Source organism: Trachurus trachurus, assembly GCF_905171665.1.
Source record: "Trachurus trachurus genome assembly, chromosome: 7".
Classification (NCBI taxonomy): domain Eukaryota; kingdom Metazoa; phylum Chordata; class Actinopteri; order Carangiformes; family Carangidae; genus Trachurus; species Trachurus trachurus.
This window is the reverse complement of record NC_139901.1, coordinates 31470088-31489359: the sequence shown is the minus strand read 5'-3', so window position 1 is coordinate 31489359 and position 19272 is coordinate 31470088. Positions and strand designations below refer to the sequence as shown.

Below are 19272 nucleotides of genomic sequence, written 5' to 3'. Positions count from 1 at the left end.
CAACTCTACAGATGAAGCCCGAGTACAGATTAGGACCAGGGCGCTGGTCTTGACTGGTTCTCTCAGACAGCGCCCTCTAGAGCCACAGGAAGCTTCATGCAACTTCTGTTAAACAGTCTGTGAGACTCAGTCATGAAGTTAACTTTTTAATTATGGTGAATTTGCAGATGCAGTCTGACGTACAAAATAATAATGATGCTTTATTATAGATTTAACTACCCCACAATTGAGAGGCAAATGATGCTAATCAAGTTTGGGTTTTACAAAAAGAAAAAAAAAATTTAACTTGAGGTAATACTTCTGCACTTTACTCACAACGTCATATTTACAGTGTAGTTGGAAACAACAGACCAAACAGAGCAGGTCTGGACAGTATTCTTTATAAAAAACGATTATTTTTGGCCCACTGCCCATGCTTGAATCTTTAATTTTATAAATTATTATTATTTTCCCGCTAGTCATATAGACACCTAACAGTGAAACACAATAAACTATGGTGTTATTCATTTTCCAAGTTACTTATGAGTGTATTTTGCATTAATTATGCTATAGGCATATTGAATTTAATGCGCTGCAACATGAATGTTTAGTTTTGGCCTGCGACGATCCATCATGATTCATGTCTGTCCTTCACTGAGAAGAATTTGGGCACTCATGCTTTATAATATTGATGACATTTCCCGTCAGGAGAAGAGGCAGAAAGATTCAGCAGAACCAGATGAAGATGTTCCAAGATGTTTTACTTCCTCCACTAAAGAGTAGTGTCTTCTTTTCTCATGCCAGACAGCTGCTCTGCTCTGCATGTTGTAACAGTGCCGACGCTGCCTTGCCCTGTGCTCTGCCTGATCTCACCAGCTTCCCTTTAAGTGTTATTGCCCCCTGAGGACCGAACATGAGCCGTTTTTATCAGTGACACTATCTTTCCACATTCCCGCTCAAATGATGCAACGCGCAAAATAAAATGCAACAATGCCACACGTCAACAGGAGGTCGAGATCCTCCATGACCGTGACTGTTTTCCTCAGCAACCTCCACTGTTTGTGCGTCTATGTGCGATGACTAATCTTAGTGATTTACTGCCGCAGATGGCAGTGAAACGATTTTCACCGAGCCTCTGCCTGCTCCTTTGCCCACAGCGACGATGACAATGAGCACAGTGTAGTTTACAGTGTGTGCCAGTGTTACATAATCACCTGATTACGGTCTAGACTTGCCTCAAGGCTGCTTAACAGCCTTTGAAACTTGCAAAAGGTCCAAAAATTAAATTAAAGGTGCACATGTGACATAATAAAAAAAAATGACAGTAGCCTACTTGCAGTTTATCACATGGAGACACAAATATCAGCACTAATGTTTCAGGTTAACAGGTTTTCTGAGGCTCCTCTGTTTTCCCGACCTGTGGGCCAGCGGGCGTACGTGCCTCCAACAACCGGAGCTCAGCTGCCCCATCACAACATCATGGTGATTCAAGTTTGAGCAACTGTGAAACATCTGGCAGCGACGCACACCAGTGACTGTTGATGTAAATATTATTGTGCAGGACAAAAATCACTGCTCATAATGGAGGAGATGTTGCTAAGCAGCCGCTGTGTTCGTCACTGCAGCCGAATCGATTTTATCTTGTGTTTAATATAATATCATAGGCAGTGGTGTAGTCTACTGTTGTAGTGGGTATATTGAAATCTAAATGCTTTTAAAGTTGGTTCATACCTGTAGCGTTAGATAGATGTTGTAATAGGTACACTGAAACATTATGCATTTTAAGTGGGTATACTACACTGCAATGAGCAGTTTATTAACATTATATTAAACTTTGTAATTTAGAATACGTCAATTAAAAATCTTCATGTTTTATCTTTGTGCAAAATAAGCAATCAACCTGTTTGAATGCTGCATGAGTTGAGGCTAAAGTTAACAACATTAGCTTAGCTAGCTTGATTGTCAAACACGCCAAAAGCCTTCTCTTGTAGGCTAATGTCAAAAGTTAAAACATAATATTTGAAAATAGTGACACAATGTAAGTAAAAGATGCAACATGATGTGTAAGAATTAATGAAAAGTATATTTTCCCTAAATCAGGACTAAATAGCTCTCAATGGATCATCAACTGGTGCTAATGCTAGAGGCTAACTTTATGTGATAGCCTAGATAGGCTACTAAGCTAAAAGCCTGATCGCGGCCTGAGTGCAGTAATTATTCTCATTTCAAAACAGGTCATGGAAACTTTAAGTCAGAGTTTTCAACCAGGCAGAAAATAGAGGTAGTTTTAGCTTAATTAGCTAGCTAGCTAAATAAGCTAAATTTAGCGTAATTAGCTAGCTAGCATTAGCTGATGGTAAATTTAACAGACATAGCAACCGTAACCAAGGGGATCATTAGCAAACATTTGAATGTAGCTAATTCATTCAGCTGTCATATCAATTCTGTTATAAAACTCAAGGAGGAGAATCATAGATTAAAGCAGAAGTAAGCGATCCGGTGGTTTTGGCTAACTTCTTGTCAGCAGATGGAGTTAGCAGTCCCTGTCCTCGTCCCTACGTCACCACATTCACGCGCATCCCTTGGCTGCACACACAGAGAGGACTGCCCCTTTATGCCGTTCTCTCTCCTCATTGGATAAAGATTGTAGGATACAAGGAAAGTTTTCTCCTCGGCTCAGAGCAGAGCAGAGTGACTGACAGACCCGTGTTTCAGACCAAACACTCTATAGAAGTGATTGCTGTCGGAAGATATAACTATTTAAGACTTATATTAACACAAATATTCCGTTTACTTCTGCTTTAAACAAGGTTTGATGTCCTTCCTGCTCTGTCAGTCCTGCATATTTCATATTAAATAACACCACTTCCCTAATAGACTAAATAATTAATCCATTAAAAAGGGGAAAAATCAATCCACAGATTGTCTGCTAATACGTGTTCTCCTTAGTTGTCCTGGTGCTAAAACATGTTCCTGATTCCTGACAGAGATACTGTAGCTACACGTTTTAACTGTTTTTATTTGCCCCGGCTGCGTGAACTTCATGACTGTCTGCTCTGCCTCTAGCTGCTCTGTGTTCGGCTCTCAGCAGCTCACACCAGAAACAAAACAGCAGCTTCCTGTAGCTGCAGGAAGCTGCTGGCGTGGCACACAGTGTTCCCGAGCGAACTCATCATCATCATCAGAACGAAATTGAAGGGCTCGGTCGGCAGCAATGAGCCCGGCCCGGCCTGGCCCAGCCCCGCCCCGCCGGCGTGCACATGTACACACACACACACACACAAACAAACACAAACACACACACACACACAAGCGTGCACGCAAAGAAGAGACACAAACGCAGCTGGTGGCGGCTGCAGGCTGCAGGGGAAATCCAGGAATACATTCTCCTGGCTTGTGCCGGACCAGATAAAGGTACGGTAATAATAATGGCTGCATGATGAGGTCATGATGGGATTAACAATGAGATACTACACTTAAAGCACAAAGCATTATGGGATGGCAGGAAGAGGAGATGATGATGAAGTTATGGAAAAATATCGAAGGGTGTGGCAAAACAGAGCGAGTCACAGGGTGTGTCTCTCTCTGTGTGTGTGTGTCTGGATTATTATAGGGGTGGTTTGTGTTTTGGTTTTGATGAGTCTGAGAGTTTCGCACAAAGTGTCAAATGATGAAATACGACCACACCACACTGCGTGGTTTATTTTAAAACTCACCAGCAGATCCACGCTCTCTCTCCGTCCCAGCGAGCCGTGCTCCACCCGCTCGCTGCCCGGCGTGAGGATGTACTGGCTCTGGCCCCCGGGCGACGGCTTCATGTTGGGCAGACTGAGCGACCGCAAGTCCTTCACGCCCTGCTCCACCTTCAGCTCATCACCTGGCCGCGCTGAAACGGAAAGAAAGAAAAATGTTCTTGAGGTTGAGCTGGAAAGAAGAAGTAGAGGAAGGAGGAGGAAGAGGATGAGGAATCCTTTGAAAGTGAAAACTTGCACAGAAGCAGTGTTTATTTATTTTTACAGAAGAGGAAGCCACTGTGGTTAAAATGTCCAGAGAAAAAAAAACAACAAAAAAAAACACTTTTTCTTTTCGACTTTTCTCTCTCATTCTCTCTCTCTTGTTTCCAGGTTTGAGTCATGTTTAATCTCAGCACCACACCCACAGTTTTAGGCTCAGAGTTTATTTTCTTAAACTCAATCCTTCAGCAGGCTTTTATAAAGATGGCAGGAGAGATAATACAGACTAAAATCAGTCATACCTGATTTGGCTGTTTTGTTTTTTTTGTCCACTTGGAGGCAGCAAAAACAAACCTTAAACTACGACATAGTGTCAACTTTTAAAGCTGATAGATACTCAACAGATACAGATCGATATTATCAATCATTTAAAGTTGTGCATTTGGCAAAACACAGTGAAATAAATCATAAAAAATAACAAGCAAGGTCTTGCCATCCATTTTTTAAATAAAAATATTGATGACAGCAGCTTTAACATGTGTTTAACCTTGTATAATTTTGATTAAAAGTGTTTAGCGTCTGCAGTAAAACAAAGCAGGACTTGATAGACTCTCAGACGTCACGTGACTGAACAGCTGTGGATTGTTCTTCAGACTGTATGTGACTCCAGACTGTGGTCAAGAGGTGCGACCGTTTCAAAGGAACAGCGTTTAGTCACGGCATTGGATCTTTCTTTCTTTCTTTCTTTTAGGACTGCTTTTTAAAATGGGCCTTTGATGCAGAAACAAGTGTAAGTGCAGAGAACACTGTAACTAATAAGGAGCTATAAGAGAGTATCGTGTTGGTTTTTAATGCTCCTAAACTGTGGAATTAAAGAGTCATAAGATTGAACAAATGACTGACACACTTTCTCTTGTGCAGTAGGTCTGATTGTGTTTAGGGAGGCAGTCTTCTTCTTTTCCCTCCTGGGTGTGACAGGAAGCTGCAGCACCATCTGTCCCGCTGCTCAGTCATTGTTAACAGCAGCAGATAAGAATAGTGAGATGTCTGAAATACACCAGGAAACGTTAAATAAAGGCTTCTCCAAGGAGGACGTTCAGCGTTTTCTATCCTCCTATTATTTTCCCTTATTTCTAGGAAGTGAAACATCATTGTAACAGAATTAGAAACAAGCACCACAGTGACCCATCTGCTCCCCAGTGGTGGTGTTATTGTTGTTGGTTATATACAAAAGAAATGAGGAGAAATCTGTTTGGAATAAAAACGAGACACTTAAACTGTTTGATGTGTCAGTTGTGGGTTTACGGCGGTGAAGTGATCTTACATTTTGTTGTTTCCTCTTCAATTTGACATTTTTTACGCCTGATTTCCTTTTTAATTTTCAGAGGATAAAAGACAAAGAGAGATTTCACAGAGAAAGTCAGAGGCGGGGGGGCGTTTAATCAGCCTGCAGCAAAAAAAAACCCATCAGGGTCCACTTAGTCAGAAAATTCAGCTTAAACAGTAACTGATGCTGCCCGGCTGTTTTAAAAACATGTTGCATGTGTCAGGGAAGAAATGGACTGTTTAATACCATAATAAATAAGTTGTGTACTTATTCTACAACAGGAAGGAAACACTGTAGTTGATAGTTAATATTATTAGATCAACAAAAAGATCAATGACTGAATGAGCAATAAAATCCATGTGGGAGAAGAGCTTTAAATGATGCCAATAAATATTAGAAAATAAAAAATAACAGAGCAACAGGAAGGAGTAAAAGCTGTGAATAAGCATAAACGGAAAAAAGGGCACAAATAAAATGAAAAATCAATATATTTTTACAATTAAAAGGTCAATTTATCTATTTTGCATTGAATCGTTTATGCATTTCTATCTTTATTTTTATGCTTCATTTCACATGAAACGTCTGACCTAATGCACTGTAATACTTTGTAATGAATCTTGTTCATTATATTTACTCTATCTAGCTTCTATGTGGCTGCTTTCTTAGCTTCAGTGTGTGTCAAATGAAACTGTGCCATGAATTTGACACCAGTTTTGTCTGCAGCAGCGGTGCTCTGTCTGCAGAAATAAACCTGGTGTTGTGGCTGTTTGTTCCAGTCCAGATACACAACTTTCCTAATTTCTTCCTGCATTAAAATATCAATAAGCAAAGACACACACATCATGATGTTTGATCAATGTGTTGCAGTGACTCAGTCGGAGGAGAGGACATCGGTGCAGGGTGTGGTGGCTGATTCAGTGTCTGTCTGTTTTTTTTACCTTTGACTTTGAGGTAGTGTCCTCCGAAGCGGTACGCCTCAAAGTTGAGGGACAGAGGCGTGTTGGACTGATCCAGGAACAGGTCGACCCGGGACAGCTCGATCCCGTTCCTCTCGAACACCGGACCCAGAACCTCTCTGGTTAAAAAAGAAAAGAAAAGAAAACAACAACAGAGCTGTTAGTTCTGGTTCTGACCAGACTGGTGTGCACTGCAAAAACTCAGATATCTTATCAAGAATATTTGTTTTATTTCTAGTCAAAATGGAATGTCTAGTCAGAACAATTCTCATTATACTTAAAATAAGTAATAAAATAAATCAATAATAAAAAGTAGCTTGTTTTTAGACACTTTTTACTTATTTCAAGCAGATTTTCACTTGAAATAAGTAGAAAAATCTGATGGTGGAGCAACTTTTTCTTTCTTATTACAAGCACAAAAAACTTGCTTTCACTGGCAGATTTTTCTACTTATTTCAAGTGAATATTTGTTTGAAACAAGTGAAAATGATCTAACAAGTACATTTTTAGGTGATGAGTCTTATTTCAAGTGGAAAGAGATTAGTTTTGACTAGAAATTAGACATTTTGACAAGAAATAATTTGAGTTTTTGCAGTGTGATGAGTCTTGACGTGTTGGCTCTCCTCTCACCCCAACGTCTTCTTTTTCATGGCAGGTACGATCTCTGTGTTTATGTCCACGTTGAGATCGAACTTGAGGCTGAAGCACTCCTTACTGGGGTCCTGCAGGGGGGAGGAGGAGGAGGAGGAGGAGGAGGAGGAGGAGGAGGAGGAGGAGGAGGAGGAAGAGGGGGGATAAACGGACACAGTGTTAGTTTATACAGGTGGGGCCGGGCCCCTATGTGAGCTCTCAGCAGGATCCACAGGGGGGCTCCTTCTCACTGCACAGAGCAGCCTGGGAGACACCATTGTGTTATGTCATCATCATCATCATCATCACCACTACAAGTGAGAATAATGGCGGCTGCTTTCATAACCACACATACTGTAACCCTCTGCTTATATCGTGACAAACAATGCTTCTACAAATAACTCAACAGAGTTACACAACAGGTGACAGCAAATCTTGTAAAAAAAAAAAAAATAGAGAGTGCTTTCATGTTGGGGGTGGGTGCGTGTGTGTGTTTTTGTGTTGCACACTGCAGATCATGACCTAGTGTGTGTACGACTACTTACATCAGTGTGTCGTCTCCGCGGCTTCTTCTTCACCAGCTTCAGTCCCCCTGTTTTACGTTCCCTGCAAAACAGTTACACACACACACACTTCTTTTTATTTTGCACAGTTAAAAATACACAAGTAAAAGGAACAATTTGATCATTTACAGAGCTGGAAGAGGCGAAAACTATGGTTGACAATGAAATATGTCATAAAGAAGAAGAAAACAGAACATGCAAATGAACGATCAGAAATATATAAATGATAATAATAAAAGGAAAGTTATAAGGAAATTGGTTTTAAGGAGATTTTTTTTCATTGTTACTTATATTACTGCTGCGATCATGATTTCTGTTTGCTTCATCTCCTCTCGCTGATCTTGTGCTCTGTGTTTTTAGATTAGCATATTGCTGTTGTGATGTTGTGTCATGCACTTTCTTCTATCTCACACTGTTGATAATATGCTCTGTGTTTTTAGAATAGCCGTGGACTATGGACTGGTGTTGAAAATTAGCCCATGTGCTAAAAACACCCAAGCAAAGCATCTGTGGTCTGTCCACTGGAACAGTGTCGATGTATTTGTGATGTCCATATCAAATAAAAGAAACATACATTTATGCCAGAGAAGTTACATTTACAGAGCAGAATGTTAAATGTTTCAGACATCCCGTGTAACCTTTTACAGATGAGCATTTTTCTGCTAAATGGGAATGTGTGTTCCATAATTTGACACCACTGTACCATATTGTAAATTGGCCTCACATTTTGGAGGATGAAGATAAAAAAACATTTATGGGTTGACTGAGTATGCACTGCAAAAAATCTAATATCTTACCAAGAACATTTGTCTTATTTTTAGTCAAAATGTCATTTCTAGTCAAAACAAATCTCATTATACTTAAAATAAGACTCACCACATTTAAAAAGCAGCTTGTTTTTAGACACTTTTTCCTTCTTTCAAGCAGATTTTCACTTAAAATAATCTGATAGTGGAGCAAGTTTTTCTTCCTTATTACAAGCACAAAAAACCTGCTTTCCCTGGCAGATTTTTCTACTTATTTCAAGTGAAAATGTGTTTGAAACAAATGAAAATGATCTAAAAACAAGTACATTTTTAGGTGATGATTCTTATTTTAAGTGGAAAGGGATTGTTTTGATTATAAATGAGACATTTTGGACAAGAAAGAAGACGAATATTCTTGGAAAGATTTTGAGTTTTTGCAGTGTGGACCTGAGAGTTTGTTCTAAAATAGTGAGCGTTATCATACAGATGAGAAACCGGATAGCGGACAGAAAAGGAGATGGGAACACATCATCAGCAGTGATATAATGGAGGTTACTGACCCACGGTCGTTGCTCCCCTCGTCCTCTTCCTCCAGGTCGGAGGGGGGGCTGGTGCGTGGGGGACAGGAGCGCGTGGACACGTTCCGAGCCAGGATGGAGGCTAAAGGTTAAGAAAACACAACAGTCATTCCTCCGGTTACATCACATCCAGGGCAACAACAACGAGGCTGAACATCAGGCTTTAAATGGTCGCATTCTGGCCTTAGTTTGTGCAGGTTTGAGATTTCTGCCTCCTCCACCACAATACACTACGACAAGTTTGGAAAGTGACTCTTTTTTGTGGTGTGCACATTACATCCAAACACTCACAACAGTATTGTCTCTGTGCAGAATCAGTGTCCTTGTTTTTTGTCTGGTTCAGAGGTTTATGTCCTTCTTGAATAAAAGCTTCATAATAAATCCACTTAGAGAAGAAAAAATAAACAGTCCTCCTTGTAACTCCGACACTCGGCCAAGAATCCTCATGTTTTTTAGATTTCCTTCAGTGTCAAAGTAAAACAGTGATAGTTGTTTGTCCATCCATGGAAACTTGAGCTGCTAACAGATCATTCAGTGTAGTTTTAATGCAGCTAATAGATAAGATCGACGTCTTGACTGTTGAAACTCCTGCTCTTCAAACGTTTTTGCTGGTAGAAAGTGTTCCTAGTGAGGAGGCAGATTATCCAGAGCAGGAGAAACTTCTTAGTGCTGCAGCGAGTTTAACAAACTAAATTCAATAAACGTCCAATTGTGCTGGAATGGAGGCAAAAATCTCAGTGATGAATATCTCAAAGCCCTGCGCAAAGAGTATAAAACACTGCATGGCTAGTTAGCACTAGCCTGGCTCCAGACGTTCAGTTCACTCAAATAGATGTGGAGCCGCCAGAGAGACACTGTCGGCCAATCAGAGCTGTGCAGGCAAGGATTAAAAAATGATGTGGTCATCTTCCTGCAACCACAACCATGAAAAACCATAAATAATGGCGGGAAAACTGCCACAAAGATGGCTTTAACTAGTGCGGAGGAGGTTAAAACGGTGCAGGTTGTTGCAGAGCAAAATTAAAAACAAAAGCAAACAGCAAACATCCATCCAGACCAGTAAATCACATACAACATAAAGTCAAACTGGATGGATTAAAGGGATAGTTCAACATTTTGGTAAATTGGCCCATTGCCATAATCCCTATATAGTCATAGCAGTAGTAGGTTAGTTACCTTTAATTGTCGGTGCAAGCTGTTTTTAGAACGGCGGAGCAGAGCCGTGAGCTGCTCAGAGCTACGCTACGGAGGCTCATGGGATTTCTTGGTTTCCCTCATCAAACTCATCAAATACACAATCCAACAACTCCAAAACGCTCTCATGGACAAGTTGTGACCTGCACATTCACCACGCTATGAGATAATAACACAACGTTACCAGACAGAGTTGTTTTAGAGGGAAATGCAGAGACTGCTTGATGAAAAACTGTCCCTGAAGGCAACACGTATCAGTGGTTTTGCATGAATTTCCCTCTAAAACAACTCTGTCTGGTAACGTTGTGTTATTATCTCATAGCGTGGTGAATGTGCAGGTCACAACTTGTCCACCAGAGCGTTTTGGAGTTGTTGGATTGTGTATTTGATGAGTTTGATGAGGGAAACCAAGAAATCCCATTAGCCTCCATAGCAGCTCACGGTTCTGCTCCGCCGTTCTAAAAATATCTTACACCGACAACTAAAGGTAACAAATCTACTCCTAAAACTATAGGGATTATGGCAATGGGCCAATTTGACAAAATGTTGAACTATCCCTTTAAGCAAAACAGAGCAGTAATCTGATCAGATTATGGTTAAAAAAGGTAAATGAGAACATAAACTATAAACAGCCACAGCGACAGTGTTCTCATAAATAAACCGAGTGATCAAACAAATCATAAAAGCCAAACTTTGAATTTCCTGGTCACACACACATGTGAGATGAGAGTGTTTGCCTTATTTAGACACAATAGGAACTCAGTGTGTCCTTGATATTTACACAGTGAAATCCGGTAATGAAGCTCCAGCTACGTATGACATCATCATGACTGTCAGAGCAGTGAACACACCAAATACAGACACACACACACACACACACAGTCTTGGATAATAAACTTTCATGGTCAGAACATATTGATCACATGAAGAAAATGGGTAAAAGTATTGCAGTGACAGACTAAAACTAAGTCTCCTAACTTTCATGAGAAATCTGATTAACAGTAAAAAAAAAAAAAAACACAATATTTCTCAGATCAGATAGAGTTCACCAGAAATGTCAACAAATATGCAACCAGACAATCCAGATATGATAATTTACTGGCACCTAAACCAAGAACAAACTTTTTAAAACATGCTGTAATATACAGAGCCATTACAGTATAGGATGGAACACATTACCTATTAACATCAAAAATATTAACTCAAAACACATTTTTAAAAAGGTAGTAATAAACTATTGAAATAAATTGTAAATTCAATGAGCAAGAAATATATAATGTATAATAATTTATTATAGGAATTTATTTGTGGGTTGAACTGTTGTGGTAATGTAATGATGTATGATGTGTTCTTTGTACCTACACTGCAAAAACTCAAACTCTTACCAAGAATATTTGTCTTATTTATAGTCAAAACAAATCTCATTATACTTAAAATAAGACTCATCACATTAAAAAGCAGCTTGTTTTTAGACACTTTTTACTTCTTTCAAGCTGATTTTCAAATCTGACAGTGGATCAAGTTTTTCTTTCTTATTACAAGCACAAAAAACTTCCTTTCACTGGCAGATTTTTCTACTTATTTCAAGTGAAAATGTGTTTGAAACAAGTGAAAATTATCTAATAACAAGTACATTTTTAGGTGATGATTCTTATTTAAAGTGGAAAGAGTTTAGTTTTGACTAGAAATGAGACATTTTGACAAGAAATAAGACAAATATTCTTGGAAAGATTTTGAGTTTTTGCAGTGTAGTAATGTAGTTTAGACTAGATTTGTTTGTGTAACAGATAGAAAAAGGAAACAGCATATTTTGGTATTTTTTATTTTATATTATTATTATTAATTTCACCAAAATCCATCACATGATGTGTTTTAGTTTATTTTCACTTTAAATATGGATTATCAGTAATATAATTCAAGTTTTTGTGGATTTATTTTTGTATTTCTTTTATTTTTACAAATCTGAGCTTTTATTTTGAAAGTTTGAGGACATGACGGTGCGTAGCTTCCTTTCTCCTCAGTCTGCGCTGTCCCTCACTGAGAGAGGTATGTTGTTTTGCTCTGGGATCAACAAATCATATTTCTTGAGTTTAAATGCAAAATTAACGGAAGAATATTGGTGTACAAATGTTTCGAGATGTGTTTATGGAGGCCTTTGTGTAGTGGCGTGTTTTAAGAGCCATTTTGAGCGAGAGAAGGAGAGTTTGTTTTGCTGCGACTTTTCCCTGTATATGTGTGTGTGAGTGAGCGAGTGTGTGCGTGCGTGTGTGTGGGTCGGTCCTCCATGTTGTAGCCTACATGCTCAATGTATTTTATTTTTTGTGTGTGTTAGGAGTTATGTGGAGAGGAGATGACCATTGCACTCACATTGTGTCTCATGTCACCGTCATGCAGGTATGTGTGTGTTTGGCCGCCATGTTAGAAATGTTTGTTTACTTTACTGTGTGGAGAAATGTAGTAGTGAGTAGTGAGTCTGCGCTGTCCCTCACTGAGAGAGGAGTTATGTGGAGAGGAGATGACCATTGCACTCACATTGTGTCTCATGTCACCGTCATGCAGGAATAAAGTTGATGTGAGAATCAGCCCCGTGTCCCCCGGTCATTGAATGAACGCAGAGTACTACACACGAACAGCGTGGTCGGGACCGAGCAGACCCGTTCCGGCTACATTGGTGCCGTGACCCGGATTTCTTCTCCACGGATCATCGCCAGACTGATCACCGGTGGTTGTTGTAACAAGTAAAGGGACATTCCAGGGGTTTTGACACTTAAAAAAAAGAAAAAAGAAAGAAAGAAAAAAAAGTGGGGAATTTTTTTTCTTCTTTTGAGATACTGAGGGTTAATGATATTTTCATCTCCATAACTTGACTTTGTGAATTTTTTTTGTTTGTTTTGTTTGTGTACATGCTAAGTGTTACTTACCTGTTTTTGATATCAGTGAATGAGTGAATGAAAGTTAAACACATTTGGCTAATATGGCTGATGGTGGGAATATAAAGAAGGTACTTAGCTTTGATGAGGGTGCTGTTGCAATGAGTTTTGGGAGGGGCATGTTTCTGGGAGATTCAACTCCAGCTAAGGCTACAGTAGGTCACCCAGCTTTATCTTCCACTCGAGTGTATCATGATAGCATTACTCCAAAACATGTGCTCAACCCAGCCACTAGTTCTTCAGGCATAGGGAGAGGGGCTAGTGCAGTACGCCCCCGTACATCATCCTCCACTCATATGCATACTAGTACATTTTCCCCCATGCAACACAGGTCTGATGAAGGCATTAGTTCTCCAGACATCGGAAACCTCATAACTCAGTTAGCTCACGAAATTGGTGAGAGCATTGCAAACCAGATACAAAAGACTACAGACAGTCACAATGACAAAAGTATTCCCACACCTAGTGCAAACAGAGGAGAGGGTTGTTCTGAGTTAAATATGACAGGGGTGAAGTTTGTGATGCAGGCAGATGTTAAAGAGCCTCCACACTTCAGAGGTGATGGAACTGACAAACACACAGTACATGAATGGGAAGAAGTAATGGATGTCTACCTGAAGAAAAGGGGTATTCCGCCCCAGGAACATTCCCAGGAAATAATGTCAAGACTGATGGGAAAAGCTAGGGATATTGTCAAGGTCACTCTGCGCAGCATCCCATCCTTAAAGCCTGCTGAGGACCCCAAGCTTGTTTTTGACATTCTTAAACAACATTTCAGTGAGGTAACATATTCTTCGATGCCCTTAGCAGATTTTTACAACACCTTACCTCTGGCTGGAGAGAATCCAATGGACTATTGGATCCGCCTGAATAAAGCAGTGGATGTGGCTGATGAGTGTTTAAAGAGGCAAGGAAGGTACATTGAGACCCCTGCTCATGAAGTTACAATGATGTTTGTGAAACATTGTCCTGACCCTGCACTCTCCAGTGTCCTGAAATGTAGAACAGCAGAGAAGTGGACATCGCATGAGGTACAGGAGCACCTCATCGAACATCAGAGAGAGGCCAAGACAAAAAATCAAGGTAAAACATGCCGCCCGCCACAACACCGGCAGGTTGGTGCTCATGTTCAGATTTCAACGCTGGAAGATGTAGCTACTGACAATGTGAGGGAGCCTACCTGTGAACAGAACATGACAGGGCCATCATCCACTCCTCCGGTTGAGAACGCTTGCATCCACTCACTCATCAGCCTGCTAGATCGTGTTTTGGAGCAGAAAGCTCAGGCAGTAGTAGCTGCAGCACCAAACAGAGAGCAAGCAAACGTTTTCCAAAGGAGTAAATGTAAAGTCTGCCAGGCCACTGACCACTCCACCACGATGCACTGCAGGCAGGAGAACCTGTGCATGAGCTGTTTCCGACCAGGTCACTGGAGGAGAGACTGTCGACAACGTAGGTCGAGACATAATGCCCCGCCCCATCCCATCCAGTCTCAGTCTAGAGAAGAACGAGGTGCAGCACCTTTAAACTAGATGGCTCACATTTTGAGAGGGGGCGTGTGAGTGTTAAAGAGACAACCCTCAAAGCTGGAGAAGATTTAAAAGAGGTGTATGCTAATGTGTGCAAAGCAATGCCAGAAGATTGTACAGTAGTTATCCAAAACATCCATAGTGTTGAACCATTTGGTGAATTATTTCATGCTCCAGTGACAGTCAATGGTTCTGCTCAGCTGCAAGGACTACTCGACTCTGGGTCCATGGCCTGCACAATAAATGAGGCAGCAGAACAGAGACTCTTATCAGAGAAAATTCTAACACAACAAAAAGAACAGACGCAGCGCATTATCCTGGTCGGCTGTGGAGGAGTACAGGTGAGCCCCAAGTGCATGTATGAGATGGAGCTGGGATTGTATGGTGTAAAGTGCACGGTTCCAGTCCTGGTGGTTGCTGGTCAGAAAGATGAGATCATCATAGGCACCAATATGTTGAAGTATGTTGTCCATCAGTTGAAGAATGATGATAATTACTGGAAACTTATCTCATGCAGTGCACAGGAGTCTCAGGAGTGTGAGCAGTTTCTGGAGATGATGGCCAGCCTCACGAGATGGAGAGGGGTGGATGTACCAGACAAGGTGGGCACAGTTAAGCTGACTCAGGCGGTGACACTACAACCCAAGCAGGAGTACCTATTATGGGGCAGGTTACCCAGTAATGTCCCGATGTCACCAGGAAGCACGGTGGTGGTGGAGCCCACTTCGTCCAGGTGTGTCCCCCGAGGCATCATGGTTGGCAGAGTGGTCACACCTTTGTGGGGAGATGGCTGGACTCCGATGAGAGTGACAAATGTCACTGAAAAACCTCTCACCCTGAAAAGAAACTGCAAACTGGCAGATGTCTCTCCCTGCATCGCCGCCGAAGACTTCACACTGCTTCAGGGCTCCTGTCAGAAAGAGAGCGACACAGACAAGAAAACACATGACCGACAAAACACTGTTCATAACACTGACCTGAAACAGAGACTGAAAGACCTTGGCTTGGGAGACGTCGACATTGATGGTTGTCAGGTGAGCCCCGCTACCAAGAGCCAGCTGGTGGTGATGCTGGAAAAATATCAGGATGTGTTCTCAAAACACCATCTTGACTGTGGAGAAGCCAAAGGCTTCGTGCATCGGATTCGGCTCACGGACGACCGCCCCTTCCGCCTCCCATATCGCAGAGTCCCTCCAGCTCACTATCAAAAACTGCGCCAGGTGCTCACTGAGATGGAGGAGCAGGGGATCATTCGAAAGTCAATGAGTGAATTCGCTTCCCCCCTCGTGATGGTTTGGAAAAAGAATGGTGACCTCAGGATATGCACAGACTTCCGATGGCTGAATGCGAGGACCATTAAAGACGCTCACCCTCTGCCTCATCAGGCGGACTGTTTGGCTGCCCTCGGTGGGAACTCTGTTTTTAGTACCATGGATTTAACATCAGGGTTTTATAACCTGCCCATGTATGAAGAAGACAAAAAATATACCGCCTTCACCACACCACTGGGCTTACATGAATATAACAGAATGCCACAGGGCCTTTGTAATAGTCCCGCATCTTTTATGAGAATGATGCTTAGCATTTTTGGTGACCTTAACTTTAGCAGCCTACTATGCTATTTAGATGACCTCCTGGTCTTTGCCCCATCAGAACAGGAAGCCCTCAATAGGCTGGAGGTTGTTTTTCAGAGGTTAAGAGAACATAATCTGAAGTTAAGCCCAAAAAAGTGCCACCTGCTGCGACAGTCTGTGAAGTTCCTCGGTCACATTATTGATGGTGATGGGGTTGCTGTTGACCCAGGAAAAGTGGAAGTGATTGTCAAAATGACAAAGAAAGACTTAATGGAAGACGACGGCTGCACGCCTTCGGTTCGGAGAGTAAAGTCATTCCTTGGTATGATATTTTATTATCAACACTTTATACCGAACTGCTCCTCAATCGCAAAACCTTTGTTTGCCCTCACAGCAGGTCAAAAGCGGAGAGGGAGGGTTGGAAAATCCAATCAGAAGCCAGGGGTCTTCAGAAAACTCAAACCTACAGACTGGACTGCTGACTGTGATTCTTCCTTCCTCAGCCTCAAGGAGAAGCTTTTGAACTGTGCGGTCCTCACTCACCCGGACTTCTCCAAACCGCTGATCCTGTCCATCGACGCTTCTCTCGACGGCCTCGGGGCAGTTTTGTCTCAGCTCTCAGAGGGTGAAGCTAAGGCTCGTCCAATCGCCTTTGCAAGCAAGACTCTCACTGGCTCACAAAAGAGGTATCCTGCTCATCGTTTGGAGTTTTTAGCACTCAAGTGGAGTGTTTGCGAAAAATTTAGTCATTGGTTAAAGGGTCAGTCTTTTACAGTATGGACTGATAATAATCCATTGACTTACATAATGACCAAGCCGAAACTCGACGCATGCGAACAGCGATGGGTCGCGAAACTATCTCCATACACATTTGACATCAAACACATCCCTGGAACAAAAAACATCGTGGCGGACGCCTTGAGTAGGGACCCCTTCACCAGGTCAGTGAGTCAAAGGCTGATGAGTGAGCCGTACAAGGATCTTTTGTTAGAGGCTGAGGGGACAAAGGAGGAAGGAGTACAGGATGTTTTTCGGTGCAAGGTTCAATGTCTTCAGATAAATGAGTCAGGCTCTGTGACCACACATGCTCCTGGTTGTAACCGAGCTGGAGGTCAGGGCTCCTCTGATGTCAAGTCCATCTGTGAAGCTCACACTGAGTGGGAAGTGGCTGCAGAGTCTCGAGCAGTACAGTTTCTCAAGGTTCTTCCTCAGATGGTGCCCTCACAACAAGACACACTCCCAGCTCTGTCTCTTGAGGAGCTTCGGCGTAGTCAGGAGTCAGACTCAGACATCAAGGACGTCCTGCTATTGGTGGAACGGGGAAATCTGCCATCTAGGAGGGAGAGAAACAGATTAGCCTCTAGAGCACGAGCCCTCTGTAAGCAGTGGCATCGTCTGAAAGTTCAAGATGGAGTCCTCTATAGAACATTTAAAGAGCCCTCTACTAGACATACAAGGTACCAGTTTGTCTTACCGGCTGCCCTGAAAGTCAAGGCTCTCTCTGGTGTGCATGACCTCGCAGGACATCAGGGACAGGCCAGGACCCTGCACCTTGCCAGGCAGCGGTTTTTCTGGCCGCAAATGGAAAGAGACATTAAAGACTATGTGAAATGCTGCCAACGATGTATCCTAGCAAAAAGCCCTGAACCAGCTGCCCGGGCTCCCCTGGAGAGCATCTGCACCACTGCACCCATGGAGTTGGTGTGTATCGATTTTTGGAGTGCTGAAGATAACAAACAGAGGTCAGTGGATGTCTTGGTCATAACAGACCACTTTACAAAGTTGGCTCACGCTTTCCCCTGTGTAAACCAGACGGCGAAACAGGTCGCGAAGAAGCTGTGGGACAATGTATTTTGCATATATGGTTTTCCAGAGCGGATACATTCAGATCAGGGAGCCAATTTCGAAAGCAAACTCATCTCAGAACTCCTCAGTCTCACAGGGGTAGCAAAGTCACACACAACCGCATACCATCCAATGGGAAACGGGCAGACTGAAAGATTCAATAGGACGCTTGGCAGTATGTTACGCTCCTTACCCCTGGCAGCTAAACAACACTGGGCACAACAGATACAGACACTGACTTTTGCCTACAATGCCACCGTGCATGAAACAACTGGATACGCCCCATTCTACTTGATGTTCGGTCGAGTCCCTAGACTCCCGGTGGACATGGTTTTCAAGCAGGTCTTGAAGGATACCAGTGTGGTTGACTACAACACCTACGCCAGCAAACTGATGACAAGCCTTCATGAAGCTGCTAATATCGCTCAACAACATACAAGGAAAGAACAGCAACATCAAGCCGATGGCTACAACAAAAAGATTCGAGGCACCTGTCTGAATGTTGGGGACAGAGTTCTGCTCGCCAACAAAGCAGAGAGAGGAAAAAGGAAGTTGGCAGACAAGTGGGAACCCACAATCTATTCAGTTATAGATCGTAATCCCCAAACCCACATCTACAAAGTGCAGGATGAGAGTGGGAAGACCAAGGTGGTACATCGGAACCTGATTTTGGATGTGAGCTTTTTACCAATCCCTGAACAAACCAGTGCAGAACCAGATCCAGGCACCTCAGACGAGATCAGTGAGTTTCGGCCTCAGCCACTTGATACCTTGAGTGATCTGGCGGAGGAAAATCCAGAGGACTGGACTTGCTCATGGGTGTGCATGTCATCTGATGCTGACTGTGAGTCATCGGGAGAGGACAGAGAGTCAGAAGAGGAGGATGAGACAACGTGTTCCCCAATCAGAGACTCTGATCGGATGTCACTTGGAAGTTCTGAAGCTGACCCTGCAGGCAGTGGAAGCATAGGACAAAGAGAGGAAGTCTCACCTCCAAGAGATTCACCTGGTTCCAGTGTGATTCCCAAGTCCCCTTTAACCAATGAGCAGAATGACCCTTTAACCAGTCTTCCTGACATAAGTGACACAAGACCTTGTGACATCATGCCCACAACAGTGAATGATAGTCAGGCACCTACACAAGATTCAGGGCCCGAGAGACATGTTGTCAGAACACGTACAGGCAGGGTCGTTAAAGCAGTTAATAGACTGATAGAGAATATGGTGCAGAAACCACTACCAAGGGGTATACATGGGTTCAGAAGAAAGTCCCAGTCTTTGATGACTTTGTTTTAAAGTGGAACAATAGAGGCATAGCCTGTGTTTTTTTGTAGTATTTTTCAGTGAATGTATTCATTTGATCTGATGTGGGAAATGTTCTCATGTGGGATTGTGTACCAAGATTTTATGTGATGTACAAGGCATCATATTAACTAGGAGAGGCAGTAGCCTGATCAACTTATGTTCT

At 42.3% G+C, this 19272-nt stretch overlaps 1 protein-coding gene across 5 annotated transcripts in view; it reads right to left on the bottom strand.

Annotated features, from left to right (window-relative positions):
* Nucleotides 1–19272, bottom strand: part of plekhg5b (pleckstrin homology domain containing, family G (with RhoGef domain) member 5b) — a gene marked incomplete at its 3' end in the record, with an annotated part of 67233 nt that overhangs the window by 28587 nt on the left and 19374 nt on the right. For all 5 annotated transcript variants that reach the window (XM_083975275.1, XM_083975276.1, XM_083975274.1 and 2 more), the window contains exons 3-7: nucleotides 8715–8814; nucleotides 7391–7451; nucleotides 6846–6937; nucleotides 6198–6334; nucleotides 3696–3865 (exon numbers count right to left, since the gene is read on the bottom strand). In XM_083975275.1, the coding sequence (XP_083831401.1) occupies nucleotides 3696–3865; nucleotides 6198–6334; nucleotides 6846–6937; nucleotides 7391–7451; nucleotides 8715–8814 (560 nt within the window). The remainder of the gene's footprint in view (nucleotides 1–3695; nucleotides 3866–6197; nucleotides 6335–6845; nucleotides 6938–7390; nucleotides 7452–8714; nucleotides 8815–19272) is intronic.